Below are 18,653 nucleotides of genomic sequence, written 5' to 3'. Positions count from 1 at the left end.
TAAATTAGAATACATGGTGTTCAAGTTTTAGCTATATCTTAAAATTGGTGGTAAGTTAAAGAAGTTATGGCATTTTGCTTGCAGTGCTTGCTCACACTTCCTTTTCCTAAAGCGTGAGTTTTACCAACGGAAAATATTCAAATATAACTGTACTACTTTTACCAGCGCCATCTCAGTGTGATGCCCAAAAAGTTGTAATACAAATATGATTTTATGATGTGACTATTCAATAAGCCCCTAAATTTATGCAAATTTGTATTTTAAATTACCTAACGAACTAGTAAAACATTTCTCAACAAATCCCAGGAAAATTGCAAAAAAAATCAAGCAAATTCATTGAATGATGGAAAATTTAATGAATCAGTGGTATAAGAACCTATACTTGGATACACAAAATGACAATGTAGCAATATGTTGATTACATAGAACACAAAAAGCAACACACAGACGCCGACAATCCTTCTCCTGGACCTTCTTCAATGGGACAAATAATTCAGTCGGCCCTCTTCCAATTCCTCCGATGGAATTTGATGAGGTCCTGGCCCAACATCTGCAAAGTAATTGATTTTAATAGAAAATTGTCTATATTTACTCTGCTTCTTGGCAGACCTTTAATTTTATCCTGAACCGTCATAAAGCTGCTCCGGATCTTATCCAGGGCATCTCCGAGTCCCAATTTGATTTGATTGAATTCCTGCGTGACCAGAGACAATCTACCGAGCAGATAATTGAGATTCGAATCCACTTCAGTCATTCGACTCGTAATTAGAGTCACTTTGCCCTCCATGCTATCCATCGTTGACACTGTTCCGTTCACATAAGCTTCCGTTTGCTGCTGCAGACGGTCCAAAGCAGCCTTACTAGAGGATATCTCCTGATACATAATTCCCACTTGGCGCCAAACCTAATGAAAAAAAATCTGCTGTAGCTTCGAGAAAAAGTTCAGAAGAAATTGTAAAGTTTTACCTGGGAAATTTCTGTCTCAATTTTCGAGCTGAGATTCGCCAAAGATCCCAAATGATTGTCCAGAATTGTCTCATCCAGAGCATCAAATCTATGTGGAAAAAAGGCAAAAAACAAATGGTCAGTAAAAAGTCAAAAGTGGTCAGCAGAAAATCAAATTTGATCAGCAAATAATTCGAAATAATCAGCAAAAAATTTTCTATTTTGTCAGTAAAAAGTTAAATTTGGTCAGTAAAATCTTCGAATTGATCAGTAGATATATTCAAGTTGATCAGCAAAAAATTAAAAATGAGCAGCAAAAAAATTAAAAAAAGCAGTAAAAAATTAAAAATGAACATTAAAAAATAAAAAGTGGCCAGCAAAAAATTAAAAATGATCAGTAGAAATATTCGTCTTGATCAGTGAAATATTAAAAAGTGTTCAGCAAAAAATTAAAAAGGAGCAGTAAAAAATAAAAATTGGTCAGCAAAAAACTAAAAGAGGTCAGTAAAAAATCAAAAACGAGCAGTAAAAAATCCAAATTGGTAAGTAAAAAATTAAAAGTGGTCAGTAAAAAATTAAAAGTGAACAGTAAAAAATTAAATGTGGTCAGCAAAAAATAAAAAGTGGTCAGTAAAAAATAAAAAGTGATCAGCAAAAAATTAAAAGTGATCAGTGAAAAATAAAATATGATCAGTAAATAAAATTAAAAATGAGCAGTAGAAAATAAAATTTGATCAGTAGAAAATCAAAAGTGGTCAGTAGAAAATAAAAATTGGTCAGTAAAAAATTAAAAGTGAACAATAATCTTTTAAAATATTTTTTAATCTTATAAAATAAATCAATTACTGATCTTTTTGAACTTTTTGCTGCCCTTTTTTATTTTTTACTGACCATTTTTTTATTTTTTACTGATCATTTTGAATTTTTTGCTGAACAAATTTACATTTTTAATGCTCGTTTATTCAATGCCGAAAAAAATCAGTAAGATTCTGTCGGTGTCTCATAGAGAGTATTGCAAACCTCTTTATTAGGGTATCATTGAGATCTCCATTGGAATTCGCCACAATTTCACCAACTTGCTGAGCAATCTGATGAACTCCCAGCTCCACTTTCCTCTTCGTATCCAACACACTGTCAGCTGTCTGCAACAGCATTTTCTCAATCTTGGCAAAAGCTGCCACATCTGCCTGAAGAGTTTCCTGGCGCTTTCCAAATTCCTCAAAGAAGGATTCAGCTGAAGTTGTTGCTTCCGACAGAGTCTTGAGGACATCCGCCACAGAAGATTGAATCTCATCGTGAGTCTCCTTGATGCGAGTAGCTGTCTTTGTGAAGCTCTTGTCTGAAGCTTCGAGAACTTCCAATTTCATATCCTGAATAGCCTCGAGTGTCTCCTTGGAGAGATCCTGGACAAATTGGCGATTCAGAGGCTCTGTTCCAGTACCAGGATTCATATCATACACCCTCGTGCGAATGTCCGCTAGGGCCTCAGTCACCAGACCTTCCCAGTCAGCACGATTGGTGCCTGAAGGTGATGGACTCTGCGTTGAAGCAGAAGTCACGTAGAAGTTAACCAATTTCTCCTCCAACTTTTCCATAACTTCATCTGAAAGGCTGAGCTTAGAAGCCAGCATCTTCTCAGTCTGCTCAAGGAAAGCTTTTGTGTTCACATCGGCATTCTGGCGTTCACTCTTTAGCTCAGCAATTTCTCTTCGGAGACCCTAAGTAAGATTTTATAATGATAACTAAATTCTTGAGAATACAATTAGGGGGAAGTAGGGCACCTTTGAATTGGAGCAGCTTTAAATTGAGCTTTTTTCTCATGATTTTTTTTAAATGGAACTGAGCCTCATCATCATAAAATTCAGCTTCACAATTGATTTGTGGAGCTAAATTATTTCATGGTAGGGGGAGGCTTTGATCGTTCGCACATACGCTACCTTCAGACACTTCATATTTCTCCCATATTCCTTTATGAATCTCACATATGGCTATATATTGTAATAGCTAACCTTAAATCCCATCTTTCCTGAAAAAATTGAGAGGCTAATCCTTTTTTCCTAGTTTCAGGAAACAAAAAATAAAAACAGGTCCAAAACTGTAATTTTGCTGTGCAATATTTCATACGATTGTGCAGAATTAATATCACTTTTCTGAAAAACTACTATCACAAAGGGTAGAAGGGTTATTAGGAATCAGATTTATGTAAAAATCTTTTAGGCTGAACAGGCACTTTTTGTGGGTGGAACAAAATTCACAAACTTGACTCAGATTCATCGATCGCACATAGAAGACTGCTTCTTTCAGATATTTTCCAGGAAACTTCATTTTAGATACGATCCCTCATATTCACATCTATTGTAATCTACCGATTTGATCCACCACTAAAAAGGAAAACTTAAAAATCGTAAAGTTGATAAACAAGAAGTAATTTGACTCAAATAGGCTGCAGTTGAGTAATTATTAAGCAATTTTGCATTTCTTTGATATAAAAATATTTTTCAAGCTTGCACAAACTGAATGTGCAATGAAAGAATCACATCTGCAATAAGCTCATACAGTTTACAACTGGTTTTTTGACAATCTTTGACATAACCTCACTATTGTGTTGTTTTGCATGACAAAGAAAAGAAATTGTCCGTGAGAAGCTGTTTTGTGAAAATTTTAGCTTGTTCACCTGCTGAAGCTCAATATCTGTGCTAAATCCCGATTCCTGCAGCTGCAGGAACAGAGAAATCTTCAATGATGCGCATTCAAACGTTTTTGTGCATATCCGGCTCCGTGGAGGAATGGTGGAATCTTGTGTGGTCTTCTCGCTTGCAGAGTTTTAGTCAATTTTTAGCTTTAAAAACTTATTGATTCGTGTAAATTTGGTGATATTTGGACTTTTTAAGAAAGTATTCATCAGATTTAACCGTTTCGGGAGTGAAATTCTCGTAGAACCAATCAAAAAAATGGTTTTTAATGTCAATAAAACATCTCTCAGAAAAGTTCCAAAAAAGTGATATTAAAATGTTTTATTCTATATAAAAATGGTTTAATCAAGTAGATTAGAGTTCCCTTTAAACAATGATGTGCAACTTTTAGTGTCCGGTGCAAAATTTACGGTGAAAATGGGGTGTTCAATGATGGCGTGAATCGTGTGCGATAATAGAAACTTGATTCATCTATCGGATAAATCGCCATTAAATTTTCATTTTCCTCTGGAGGAAAATCTAAGGATTTCCTGGAATTTTGTTTGGTGGGATTATAAACCTTATAAGTAAGACATTTTTTTGGCATAGTTGGAGAATCCATACAGTTTGCATGGTAGTCAGAAAAAATCACTGAACTTGAACATCATTTTTGTATGCGAAAGTTCAAAGCCTCCCCCTACACCCATTCCCGGGATTATGCACATTTTTAAGACCGAAAAAACGCCCGAAATGGCTTTATGCATAGAGAAAATTTGCATACTCGTAGGCGATTTCTTTTGAATAAATAAAAATAGTCAGAACAAAAACATTGAAATGTTTATTAAAAGAACATTCATCAACAAACCGAGCTTTTTAGACAGAGTTCTTTAATAAATTGTTAGAATATTTAAAAATTTTTACCGAAATTAAAGTTTTATTCTGAAAAATAAGCATAGCGTCACCAAATAGTATACAGTAGAGTCTCGCTATAAGCCATCGCTCTATAGTCCACAATTTATGTAGGTTATGTTTTTTAGTACGCGAACGCGACATGCAACGTTGTCATAATTATTTTAATATTTTTGGCAAACTTAATTGAGTAGTTGTGGTAATTGTGATCCATAATGAAGAGAACGAGGACAAGTACCACAATCGCAAAGAAAGTGGAAGCCGTCGAGCAATTTCAATACTAAAAGTCGTTGATAATTTTAAAAAATGACATGGACTATATAGTGCAACCCAAGTGTCAAATCTGGAACCAAATATGGACTATAGCGAGACTCTACTGTACATTAAGGCGTATTTCAAAAATGATTTCACAAATTGACTCTCAATGGTAGGCAAACTTGCATAATTGTATTTGCATAATCCCATCAGGAGGGTAATTCTGTAACGCTCGCTCTGGCAATGCCATATGACAAATTGTGTTCGAATCTTAGGAGAGCTTTTTCGAAAATATGATTCTATAGCCGTGACTTTGCCATTTCAGCTCACGTGGCATTGTCAGAAGTCGCATATTTGAGATTTCTGGCAATTCAACTCAACTCAAATTCAAATCAACCAAGACGTAGGGGAAAGTATCCTCCCTTCGAACGTTCATGCCTTCGAAAACTGTGAATTTTCTTTTATTTTTCCTAAGACACTTACACATTTCTATTAACTATTAGTTACCTTGTCATTAATTATTGATAGTTATGTAACAATCATGTGGAAATCTATTAAGAAACGTAACAGAAATTCACATTAGTCGAAGATATGAACGTTCGAAGGGAGAGTACTTTCCCCTATTGTATTTTCATAAATTCAAGTAAAGGGATTTTATTAAAAAATCAATGAATTGCATTTTCAAACTCATATGATATGACACAAAAAGCTCGAATGGCATTGTCAGGTTTCGAACTCACGCGTGACAATGGCACGAAAATTACAGAATTCCTTTACAGGTGCATAATCCCGAAGTGCATAATGCCGGGACTGAGTGTAAGATCCAGTTCCATTTAAATTTAAAAAGAGAAGAAAAAAGCTTAATTTTAAAAACATCCCTATGTGCCCCACTTACCCTCAAATGCTTTTAGTTAATTTAAAAAAATAAACAAAGATGAATTTTAAATTATTTTCTCTGATTTCTACATTGCATAATAAATATATATCAATTAAAACATTACCCACAATAAACACGCTCTCTGATTGGTTAAAATTTGAAGTCATTCAAAGTTTTAGCCAATCAGAAAATGCGATGGGAATTCAATATCTTACGAGACTAAATATTCAATCACGTGCGGATAATGCTTAATTCTAAATATTTATAAAGAAGTGTCAAAATATTTATAAAGAAGTTGCATAACAAATTATTCTTATCTCATAATTCTTCTTATCAATCATCTTATCTTAGATAATAAGATAATCAATAGATAATCAATAAAATAAATAAGATATTATATTAGATAATAAATATTTAGAGCGACATATAATTTAAATAGAACATTTTAGTTTTTTTTTTTGCCAATTCTGAGGTGCAATTTGTGAGAGTAATCTCTCAAAATGTTTCATTGATTAAAGTAAATTTTTCCTGAATATATAAAACAGGGGAAAGTGTCTCGGATTAAGGGGAAATGGTGTATTGTACGAGATAATTGGTCCATGGCCCAATTTATGATTACAACTAGTCCTTCGTCATATTCTGACAATTAACCAATTTTGTCTTTATTTTCGTGAATGTGATCTCATAAAGCTGACCTTATTGTAAAGTTAAAAAAAATTAAAAAGCATTTATTACTGCGTAAATTCGGATACAGAGATATGTTTTATTCTAAGAAAATCTATCTAAGAAAATATTCTCAGAATCTTGTTCTACAAATCGTTCTTTGACACCCAGCAATCTGCTATGTACCGTTGATGTGATAAATCAAGTTTTGAAAGAATTCTAATCATTTGGCATATTTCCTTGACATCTTTTTTCAATTATTATTATTAATAGTATCGGAATACTTTATTTCAATCATTGTGAAGCAAAAAACCGCCGAGAGGATTACTATATTGATGGGGAAGCCGGAAATCGTCGTGAAATGGGATATCTCAAGGAAAACTTATCAACTTTTCCCAAAGCTTTTAGCTCAGGCTCCGAGCCTTCATCCATATTTTTCAGACTACGGTACTTTTACTTAAGATTTTTAATTGGAACGGTAGTGTAATTTGAAAAGATCTTTTTTGACATTTTACAAGTTCGGTAATGACAATGAAATGGAGCAAATATGCTCAAATTTATTACAGCTTAATTTGTGTTGTAATTTTTCCGATGAAATATTCAGCTGAATAATAATTTTCTTTAATTTTTACAGGTATTTCAAATTCATATTGTTGCTAACAAATAACAACATAGCTATTGCAATTGACTTTGAATCAATTTGATATTTTTTTTCAATAATTTATCGTAATATGTACTGGATGATTGCATAAATTCGTAGGACTTTTTCGCAAATGTAGTTAAGGGGTTTACGTTTTGCATATGTTGGAAAGGTTTTAGTGTATTACGTCTCTTCAAAAGTATGCTTCAAAAAGGTCGATTTGTGCTTTTGAGAACTTTTACAAAATGAGAAATGAAAAGGAACATTTGTAATATTTAATGTTTGCGTAATTTTGAATAAATCTAAGTGATAGACTTCCGTAAAAAACATTTTGGAGGTTTATTTAGATCGTGTCCTTGCTCTAAATAAAGATGATTAAAACTGGCTTTAAAAATTTCGAAATGGGGATTTATTCTTCGAAATATCAGTTCCATTTTAAACGGTCTCTAATATTGATGGCTATATTGTGAGTAGAGTATCCTAGTGGAAGAAAATTTTTCGATAACAATTGAGGAGATTATTAAAATGTTGGAAAATAATTTTGGAGAATTTTTTTAATACAACAATAACGGAAAAGGTCCTGCAAAAACATAGCCAAGCTTGTTGCAAAAGTTAATTAGTAATCACTAAAAACCTTTCCCATTCCCAAGAGTTCAAAACGTTTCAATGAAACCAGGGAGAGGATCAAGCTTAATTAAATGCGAAGATACATCTGAAGTGCTGAATTAGTTGTTGCACTCGTACATTTGGATTCCTACAGACTTTCCAGCACATCGTCAATAATTGCAAACGACAATACATTTTTTTAGAGAGACTCTATTTTCCAAAAGTAGCTTCACTGGTCTCTTAGGAAAATTCAAAATGTGTTGATACCCGTTCGTAAAATAAAGATAATATTAAATTACTGAAAGTATGCAAGAGTATCTGTTGCTAGAAAATCAAAATATAAGCAAAATGTTAGAAATATGCGGAATAATAAAATTCTTGAAATATTTTTTAAAGTTTTCTTAATTAGATTTCTCATAAGATTAAATAAATTATTGATTAGTAAGTGTAAGAAGTGCATGAAGTGCAGGAAGTGCTGGAAGTATTGCAGCATTTTCGAGAGTGTTTCGAAGTTTTGGAAGTTCGCAGGGCTATTCCATGCAAATTGTGGAAGTGCTTGGAAGTGGTGTACACATTTTCACCTTAATATCTCCTCCTTGATTATAAGTTTAACTTTTGACTTTAAAACAGATCTGAAGAATAAAAGCGTGTAAGAGGTTTAAGATCATTTAAACTTAAGTTTAAATGATCTTCAAGTGAATTTAATAACTTCAATTCGCGACATATTCCGGCAACAAATGTCTTTTAGAAGAAGACTTACCTTAATATTGTCCGAGAGATCATCAATCTTGTGCCCTAAATCTTCATCCTCTTCGGAAACATCCCCTTTGCCTACGATGTACCGTGAATGACCGTTAGCATTGTCTGTCATCCATTTCAGGACAGCATCCAGAGCTTCTGCCAATTTATTCTGCTGATCCGTCACTGCAGCTTCCCTGCTGATCAGCATTGATTCAATCTGTCCAACACGTTCATCCAGCCTCGAGAAAGTTCCCTTCATCGGCTCAAACAGACGCTGACCCTTCTGCAACTGAACCATGGCCCTCTTCAGAATCTCACCGATGTTCCTTTCTCGCTGCTCATGACGCTCCAGCTTAACGTCAATCTGCTGGATTGAGTACATGAGCGTTTTGATTGATTCCTTGATTTCCACATTTCTGCAAAAACAGATCACATTTGGCGCCATTAAACACCCAAAGAATGAACCACTCTTTTTTTTTGTTACAAATTGCATGCAATTTTCTTAATTGAGTTTCTCTTTCTCAGTAATTTCAAGTTCAAAATGCAATTCCAAAAATAAATTTTTCCATCTCAAAGCGACGAATGCAATATTTTCTGTTCTGTGCACTAATTTAAATTCCAAATGTGTATCCCTTCTCTTAATTCAACATTATCTCAAGCAGCAAAATCATTTCCGAGGAAGAAGCAAGTGTCGAGAGAAAGATGAAATCTTACATCTTATGCCCCATCTCTGTCAATTAATCCCATTGTTTTATCAAATAAAACCCCATAGAATATCTCAAAGCGAGATATAAACGCAGAAATTGATTGAAAGTCATGCTAAAAGGTTTAAAATAAGACGAAAATTGTAGAAGGAGAATGTATAATGAAGTTTTTGAGGGAAATTCTTTGTATTTTGCATCACTGACTTTTCTCAAATTTCATGCAGACATGGAACATCTGCCTTTTTTAATGACTTTCTGCATCGTCTTTTTGGCTATATTTTCTCTTTCGAGAGAATGACCTATGAAGAACGATTTTCACACAATTACTTATGAGATATTTCGATCACCACCAAAAGATTTATATAGGAACCAGGAGGATAATAAAATTCTAAATTGAAACTTACGAAATATCATCGGCTTTTAATGGTGAGCAGAATAACAGAAGAGAACACAGAATGAAGATATCTGTAAGGAAAGATTGCAAAGAACATTTTAGAATAAAAATTAAATATATTTATTTATAGAAGAATAAATTTTATATGGAAGAAGTCATTTGAAGACACTATTGTAACTGATCATTATTTCGTTTAAGAATTTCTTTGATGAAGGGGTTACGTGGGTCAAAAGTATTCAAAAACACCATATTTTCTCTCATTTTTTCCGACAGAAAACTTTTTTAATTTTAATTAAAGTTCTTAAACATAATAAAAGTGCAATATTTAAACTATATTTTTTTTTAAAAATTCAGTCGTTGGGACTTGATTTTTGGAGACGGTTTTATTGGAAACTTACATAGTTTTAGATGGACAAAATATCTCAAAGTGTAGGGGAGACTAGGGCAAAAAGTCACAAATTCAAAATTTTAAAATTCAATATCTTCCAAGATAAATAAGATAGCTGCTTAAAATTTTTCCATGGATAGCCTCCATAGGTCTTCTTCAATGTCGTAAGTTTGTTAGAATAGAATTTGAACAAGGAATTTAGAAAATAAAAAATATTGAAATTTTTAGCCCCATTTTTGAAATATTTTCCGTGCAGAAGATATCAATTATTAGCTACTTATATTAAATTTGATGAACTGGTGAATATTTCCCAAATTATCTGGATATTCTTTGAATACGAATCCGCTATCTAATATAGAATTTTACAAAGATTCTTTTCTCCAGAAATCCCTTTATTAAAAACGACCATTTGGGGTAAAAAGTAACAAAAAGTAAGTGGGCTAAAAAGTAACAAAAATCGAAGCACTTTCTGATGTCTCACGGCGAGAAGAAACGTCATTTCCGCGTCTCGGAGCTTGTTGTCTGCATTGGTCAAACGATTTGCAGTCTTTTGTGTGTTTTTTTTTTTTTTGTAAAATAGCTTAAAATGCGCTTTTCTCGTTCAGATAGAGAAAACGGTGTTTTACAAAGGTGTAGAAGAATAAATTTCCTATGAAAATATGTAATCTAGGTATTTTACTTAAATTTACGGAATCCCGTAATAAAGCGAATCAAAATATGATAGTATCTTATGCCTGATACTATTTGCCCCAGAATTTTTTGAGAATGATCACAAAATTACCTTTTAGAAAACGGCTCGATAAATATATTTCCTTACAAAATAGAAGAAAATGGTTTTCACAGAGTTATAGAGCGGTAAATTTCCTATAAAACTGTGCTAATTGAAAATTTTAGAGGTGCTCGGGTAGCTTGTAAAAAAATAAAATATGCGTTTTGTTACTTTTTGCCCCATAATCTCCCCTATATTAAATGTGCTATTTTATGGTTAACTTAACTGAGAATTTTTGGTATTTTGTACTAAAATTGTCGTGATTTTTTTTAATTTTGCCACTCACAGTTTACTAAAATATCAACTTTTTATAACTCTTTGTCCAGAAAGCTAAAAAATAAATAAAATAAATAGAAATACAGGGTGGCTGAAAAAAAATGCAACAACTTTCAGAGCGCATAGCTATCAAACCGCTGGTGACAGCGGTTTCATATTTTGAACAGTGGTAGTTCATTTTATTTGCTAAAAGTCTACTACTTCTACTACTACTACTAAAAAAAGTAGTTGCTTCATCGCTAGTCATCGTTCTTTAAGTGAAGAAGCAAATTGAACAAAATCTGCGTCACATCTGCGAACAAACGATCTCTGAGACGCATAGATCGCAATTAACCATGAAATAAATATTGTTAAAGGACCTCTATAAGAAGGATAAGAAGCCTTAAAAATCCTAAAAATGAAGAGACATCGTCGATCCTCATAAAGAAGTTATACTCGATCGACGAAGGAGTAAATTTTCGCTTGCACGTTAATGGTCAGTTCCAGAATGTAATTTTTTCTTAGAAGAAAAATTTTCAATTGAGCAATTGATGTGCAAACAAAATGATTGTGTCTATCTGAAGGAAAGATCATACGATAATTTAGACGTTCGAATGGCCACCGGAAGTCAAGGACCACCTATTTGAAGGTCTGGACTTCCTTGAAAGACAAATTATCGCTTTCCACTGGGGATTTTAGGCTATACCGTCAAAACGAATGCCAATGTGTTTCTGGAAATTGTCCTGGAAGGAATGTTGGAGTCGTGAATAAACAAAAAGTTTAGTGAGAAGTAATGGAAGTTCGATCAAGACTCGACAACGTCACAAAAATCACGCGCCGAACAAGATTTGCCTAAGAAAAACGTTTCGCACTTCATTTTAGGAAAACAATGACCTTCACGATTCTTGGATGCAAAATTCTTTGACTTCTCTAAAAGAGGCATTTTATTGGTCAAGATTAGGCCTAAAAAGTAGCATAGTTTCGATGAGATAAAGAAAGCCCTTCCTCGTGAGCAGGAAGAACATTCAGAAGGCTGACATTCGTATAAACTACGATGCATTTTCTAACAGATTTAAGACCATAAGTCAAGTCAAAATAAGATCGTATTGAACAAAACCGATAATATTCTAAAATTTTGATGTATTTACTACCCGTTTTTCTTTATTTCAAAAAAGTTGAACAAAAAATGAGGATAATAAAGCGCTTTACTTTGTTGCATTTTTTTTCAGCCACCCTGTAGATAAATATTTCACTTATGATTTACCTAAAATTGGCTATTTATCGAACTGTCGATCTTTAAGATTATGACGATTTGCCAATTTGTCGCGAAAATCACTGCGATCAGTCAATCTTTTGCAAAATTCGATAGTGATCGTCGACTTTCGATACAAAATAGACACCGATTAACCGATTTTACGATCATGGTTAATGATCCTAAATAAAAATTTTTGCTCATAAATGAAATAGGCATCAACAGCTAATAAACATTTAACGCAAATTTTTTTTTCGTCTTCATGTCTCACAAATAGAATGTAACAGCAAAAGCAATTTTATTTGATATCTTTTGCTCTTTGAATAATAATACAGATAATGACAAATTGGGAAAGAGATATGTAACAAAAAGAAATTAACTTACATGTGCAAGTTCCTCTACAGGCTGTTGTTGTCTTCATTGTGCCAAAAAGAAGATCACACACGATCCCAAAATGCCGTCAATGGGGCTAAAAACTGTGAATGAAATGTAAATATTTGAAGAATGGGTGAGAGGCCTCACAAAGGATCTGCGATGAAGACCTAGAAAAATCTCTCAATCATTCCCATCTGTTGGGAAAGATCACTGTTCGAGAGAGGATCTTTTTTTTTGTTAATTGAAGAGGGAATGTTTTGGCTGGGGAACTACTGTATGTCTCTCCCTCAACATTTTTTGTCTAATTCCTCTTTCACGATAATATTTCCCGCATTGAATCCATGAGAGAAAAATGCTGGAGAAACAAGTAAATAAATTCCCACAGGGATGGTTGTTCTAGGTGACTTAATTTTTGATTAGCTTTACGGATGCAAAATTATTTGCTCATGGGATAATATAAAATAAATGTTATCTTATTGTGAAATTATTTTAATTTTTATATTGTAAAAAAAAACTTCGAATTACTTGTAAATTTTAAGTTTATCCACAAATCGTCGTTTAGATCAACAATTGCCACAATTCGACAGTCAGTAAATCAGAAATTGACGTAAGTTATTAGGGAAATAAATTGCTTAAGGGAGTTGGTGATTTAGAAATGAGTTACGACTCATTTTGTTCCCATTGTCGGGAACAAATTCGTGTAATAGCTTTCGTTTTACAGTTAAGGCCTATACTTCAGTCGAGATGGATTTCGGTGGCGAAAGTTCATAAGGAACATCAAATAAAAATCAGCTTATGAGTATTTTATACAGACGCGTGCATGACGAAATCATATGCGAGTGCTGGCAGCAGGAGGAGAAGGGAATCTTGAATTAAAAAAGTGAAACCATGTAGCACGAAAATAGCCATAGATTTGGCGTCGTCCTCGTTCTGGTGACGGGTGACTGAGTTATAGGAGAGATACGATTTTATACTAGACGAGCTATTTTTTGGAACAAATTTGTTACTAATATTGGGTATCTTTTTGTTTTTCCTAGAAAGTACAAATTTATTCCAAAAATTTTCGGTGTCCGTGGACGAGATACTTTTAGGATCAAATTCGTTACTAATATTGAATATCTTTTTGAATCTCGTAAAATGAACAAGATTGTGCCAAAAATTATGGTGTCTGTGGACGAGCTAATTTTTGGAACAAATATGTGCTGAAATTTTTTACCGTGTAGACTACAAATCGGTAGACTATCTAATAAAATAATAGAATATCAATTGACATTGGGTCAATTTCATTTAGTAAAATTTAATTTGGAAAAAATAATAATCTTAATCAAGGAGCAGATAACTGTGCCGCTCACAGTTCTCTTGTTGACTGCCGATCTGTCGATCTCTGGTGAAAATATTAGCAATTTCACGCGAATTTGCCGATCTCGTGCCGATCTGTCGGATCATAACATTTCTTAAGAGATTGCGAATTTGTAGATTATCTTTTTTGTAAACTTAAATTAAGTAAAAAAAATAAATAAATTTGATCAGCAAAAAATCAAGATGAATTGGGACTCAAGGGACTCAATATAGAACTTTATAAGAAGCACTGAAGTTTTTTCAAAGGAAAATTGTTTTTTTTTCGTTTTTACTGAACCTTATTTGTTAAATTATGTTTACATTCAATTTTAGATCATTTTTTTTAAATGTTTAATTTTTTACTGAACAAAATTTAATATTTACTGCTCAATATGATTATTTACTTACAAATTTTAATTTTTTATGTCTCCGGGACACCTTTTAGATCGATAAAATTTCAAGAAATCAAAATTCGTGTCCTTTCTTGCTCAAAAGATTTGCATAAGTCTATCTCAGTGTTTCGATCTCAAAATTAGATTGAAGTAAGCTGAATTTGATTTGATACAGTAGAGTCTCGCTTTAGTCCATATTTGGTTCCAGATTTGACACTTGGGTCGCACTATATAGTCCATGTCATTTTTTAAAACTATCAACGACTTTTAATATTGAAATTGCTCGACGGCTTCCACTTTCTTTGCGATTGTAGTACTTGTCCTCGCTCTCTACATTATGGATTACAATTATTACAACTACTCAATTAGGTTTGCCAAAAATATTAAAATAATTATGACAACATTGCATGTCGCGTACTAAAAAACATAACCTAACTTAAAATCAGTGTTTTGAAATCAACGGTCGATAAATTGTGGACTATAGAGCGATGGCCTATAGCGGGACTCTACTGTATTCAAAAGAAGAAGAAGAGTGCGAAAAAACTTTAAAGAAAGAAAGGTATATGAATTTTGACTAAGAAATTTTCCTTGTCTAAAAGTTTTGCCGGATTTATTACTGATTAAATAAACATTTGTCTAACCCAATATTTGGTACATCAAAATTAGATTAAAATAAACGAATTTGTTGTGGCATTTAAAAGATGAAGAAGATTGCCAAAGAGTGTGATAGACATACGCAAAACATTTGAGAACGAAAAGGATATGAATTTGGATTACATGGAATTTTCCTAATCTAAAAGGCGTGCCGAAACTATTAAAAAATAATTCAAATTAGACACTGTATAATAAAGCAGCAGTAAAACAAAATAAAATTTGATCAGTAAAATCTAGATTTAGATCAGATCTCAATTTAGAATTTGAAAAGCAGTGAAAAAGAAAAAACACCGGCACACCTTTTAGATGAGGAAAATTTCATGAAATTAAAATTCACATCCCTTTCTTTTTCACACGTATTGCACATGTCTATTTTATTCTTTCACGCTATAAATTCGATTGAGCTAAATTGAATTTGTTGTGAAATTTAAAAGAAGAAGAGTATAAAAAAGAGATAGACATATGCAAAGCGTGTGAGAAAGAAAGGGATTCAAATTTCGACTTAATGAAATTTTCCTTATCTAAAAGGTGTGCCGAAGCCATAAGAGTTTTGCGTTCTTTCTCGAACCATTTTTGGTAATAATCTAATTTTTACAAAAATTTAAATTTTTACTGATCAAAATTTAATATTTTGTTTTTCTTGTCGTAAAATTAGTAAAAATTAACCTAATCAAATACTTCATCAGTTTAGATAAAATTTCATTCAATTAATGATCCACAAAAATTGTATTTTTATCACTATTTTAAATAGCGTAAAATGAGGTAATTTGGAACAATTTACAATTTGGCACATTTGAGATTTTTCAGTGTTTAATGGCCTCTCAACACTAGTAGAAATTTCTCTAAAAAATGCCTTTTTAAAGAAAATTTCCCCTATTCTTGTAGGCGGGAACGTCAGAATTTTTTAAAAAGGCAATTTTTACGAAAATTGCTTCTAGTGTGTAGACAGCATTTAGAAGAGATTAAAAAGGAAGAAATCTGTTCCTTTTCTTCTTAAACGTCCTTTTCTTCTATTTTGCGATCTTTGTTTTCTCTTTGCTCATCTAAAACAGTGAGAACATCTCAAGTGTTCCAAATTGTAAATGTAAATGGTTCCAAATTACCTCATTTTACCCTAGTATTAAAAATTATATTTCCCAGAATTTTGATATTTTCCTTTTAGGTGCCCAGAATCCCAAAGGACACGAAAGAGTTAAAAAAAAATATTTTCTAGCTTTTAATGGCTTTGATTAATTTTTTCAAACAAAAATTCCTTAAGAATTTAACTAAAATCCCAATTTAAAATACCATCCAGGAAACATCTAGGTTAGGTCTCTCTGTACGTACCATTTGTTGGAAGTTAATGAAAAAGAAGAAGCTCAAGAAAAAAGGGCATAAAGACAAATAAACAGTGATAAATTACACACAATACCAAATAGAGAAACTGTTGAGGCAATAGCAGAGGAAGAAAAGTTGATCTTTAGGCAGCTCAAAAAAAAAATCAATTTGCGATTAGGTCATGACCTTTTTCGCCGCAAAATCATTACCCACTGATAAGGGAATATGACGGAGCAATACAATTTTTACCACTGCGACATTCATCCCGACACGATCAATGTATTTCGTCAGTAAACATTACCAAAGAACTTTACAAAAAAAAACTTTTATTTTGAAGTTAAAGGAAGCCGCCAAGAGAATCACTTTGTTCCCAATACATCGATCAAGTGTCTCAAATAGAGGAAGTTATGGCTATTAATACAACAAATCCCCCATTTAGAACTTATCGCATCTTCAAGAACTCTTCCTGGATTCAACATTTTGCCCTCTGATGCAACAATGAGATCCGAGAGGCCACTTCCAAGGAAAAGCCATTCAAACTTTATCACCCGTAGTTTTTCTATCATCCGATTGATCCAACAAGGAATTTATTACCTCTTTGAGATCCAACTGAAAACTTCAAGACAAAATTCACAATAAGTCTCTCACTTGATTTTTCTTCACTTTTTCTTTTATTATTTTTGCACCAAACAGAAATCCCAATGATCTGCTGATCACTTCGTCCGATCACTCCAACAATCCAGCCAAGACTGAATGGAGGCGACTGATGAGATCCCAAAGAGAAGCAAGCATTCGGAACTAACGAACATTGGTCCAGTGCAGCGTTTAAAAATAACATACACTCATCCCTCTCCCTCAATTCCCATCGTTTCTCCACTTGTGATCTTTTGGATTTTTCTGCACTTTCCACATCTTTTTTGCATCGTCCTGTGACTAGAAGTATCTACCAATCTACTAGTAGGGGAATTTTTCTTACAATAATCACTTGGCAGCTTCTTCAGCTGAAGAAGTAGATAGATTTGAGCACGTTGTTGAGATCGAAATCACCTTTTCCAGGCAATTGTCTTAGGATCCTGTTCAATTTCTTCTTAGTGGCATCAGACACTGATCCGTCATTCTTCAAATCACTGAAAAAACAAATTTAATATTTTACTTAAAATTCAAATGACCAGTGCTAAGCCCAGTTAAGCTTATGGTAGCTGAGATTCTTTATATGTGACCTCGAAATGCATGAAAATTCGATTGCGAGTTGAATTTTGGTAGTAATGACTCCGGCACACCTTTTAGATCAAGAAAATTTCATGAAGTCGAAATTCGAATCCCTTTCTGTTTCACATGTTTTGCATATGACTATCTCATTCTTTCGCATACCAAATTCGTTTGAGCCAATTTGAAATTGGAGTGATGTTTAAGAGAAGAAGAAGAGTGCAAGAGAATGAGATAGACATATGCAGGGGCATGACGTTTCCTATGTTTCCCATGTGTTTCTAGCGTGCCGAAAAAACTTTGGAGTTCATTCGGTGTTTTCTGTCATTTTGGAATGAATTAGCAAAAATTAAAAATACAAAATAAAAGCCAATTTAATATGAAATAGGCAACCGAAAACCCCAAATTGATAACCTACGTAGTTTCGGAGATATCTCGTGAAATGTGTACGAAAACGGGAAAAAATTTACACTAAAACTAGTCGCATTTTTCAGAGCTAATGTCAGGACATATTCAAAACGGGTCCCGGTCAAAATCCCGAAAGCCAAAATCCCGAAAGCCAAAATCCCGAACGCCAAAATCCCGAAAGCCAAAATCCCGAATGGGCCAAAATCCCGAAAGCCAAAATCCCGAATTCTTAAAAGTGTCGTAGCTACTCCCACGAGTGCACCCGCGCTTGCTGGAGGCAAAGGGAAATCTTCTGTGTCTTGGGAAATCATTCTGAACATTTTCCTCCATATAATTTCATCCCTTTCACGATTTTGAACATTCGGGATTTTGGCTTTCGGGATTTTGGCTTTCGGGATTTTGGCCTTTTCGGGATTTTGGCTTTCGGGATTTTGGCTTTCTGGATTTTGGCTTTCGGGATTTTGTCTGCCACCGATTCAAAACATGTGAGAAAGAAAGGGATCCGAAATTCGTCTTCATGAACTTTTCCTGACCTAAAAGGTGTGCCGGAGCCATAAAGAATCGCGTCGAGTTACATTTTACCCATTTCGACTTAAAAGTACCCGGAGTTGCACGCATTTCGAGGTCACCTGTAAAGAATCTCAGCTACCATAAGCTTATCTGGGCTTATCACTGGTCATTTTTTATTTTAAATAGTCTGAGTGCAGAAGGGCGACAAAAGAAAAAAAGTTCATTGAAATCGGTTAAGGACCATTAGAGATAAAGTCCGGTCCATTTGAATATAGTAAGGGTCGAGTTACAGTCGAATGGAGTAGGGTCAAATAACATTCATCGTTAGAAATATCTCGACCTCAAATACAATATGTACTAAAATTTCATCGAAATCGAATCAT

The 18,653-nt window shown here is 33.5% G+C and overlaps 2 protein-coding genes across 2 annotated transcripts in view; both read right to left on the bottom strand.

Annotated features, from left to right (window-relative positions):
- Positions 1–332: 332 nt before the first annotated feature.
- On the bottom strand, positions 333–16,911 carry LOC129808036 (adventurous-gliding motility protein Z). The gene is made up of 8 exons (XM_055857698.1): positions 16,741–16,911; positions 12,455–12,546; positions 9,417–9,477; positions 8,328–8,724; positions 1,966–2,663; positions 967–1,054; positions 610–904; positions 333–550 (listed from the first exon to the last, which is right to left on the bottom strand). The coding sequence occupies exons 2-8, from the start codon at positions 12,489–12,491 to the stop codon at positions 477–479; spliced, it is 1,650 nt and encodes a 549-aa protein (XP_055713673.1). The 5' UTR covers positions 12,492–12,546; positions 16,741–16,911; the 3' UTR covers positions 333–476.
- The window catches only part of LOC129808034 (DNA-directed RNA polymerase, mitochondrial), a 14,073-nt gene continuing 12,214 nt past the window's right edge, over positions 16,795–18,653 (bottom strand). The window contains exon 6 of the mRNA XM_055857695.1: positions 16,795–17,273. Coding sequence (XP_055713670.1) covers positions 17,144–17,273 — 130 coding nt within the window. The 3' untranslated portion in view covers positions 16,795–17,143. The remainder of the gene's footprint in view (positions 17,274–18,653) is intronic.

The sequence above is a fragment of the Phlebotomus papatasi genome, chromosome 3, assembly GCF_024763615.1.
Source record: "Phlebotomus papatasi isolate M1 chromosome 3, Ppap_2.1, whole genome shotgun sequence".
Lineage (NCBI taxonomy): Eukaryota > Metazoa > Arthropoda > Insecta > Diptera > Psychodidae > Phlebotomus > Phlebotomus papatasi.
This window is presented reverse-complemented; position numbering and strand designations above follow the sequence as displayed.

Bases quoted from the DNA above. Each gene is read 5' to 3' on its own strand.
- LOC129808036 (XM_055857698.1), bottom strand. From the start codon at position 12,491: ATGAAGACAACAACAGCCTGTAGAGGAACTTGCACAT. The intron at 2,664-8,327 runs GTAAGTCTTCTT...AATCTTACTTAG, and splicing joins ATCTCTCGGACAATATTAAG to GGTCTCCGAAGAGAAATTGC. The intron at 905-966 runs GTAAAACTTTAC...TTTTTTCATTAG, and splicing joins TTGAGACAGAAATTTCCCAG to GTTTGGCGCCAAGTGGGAAT.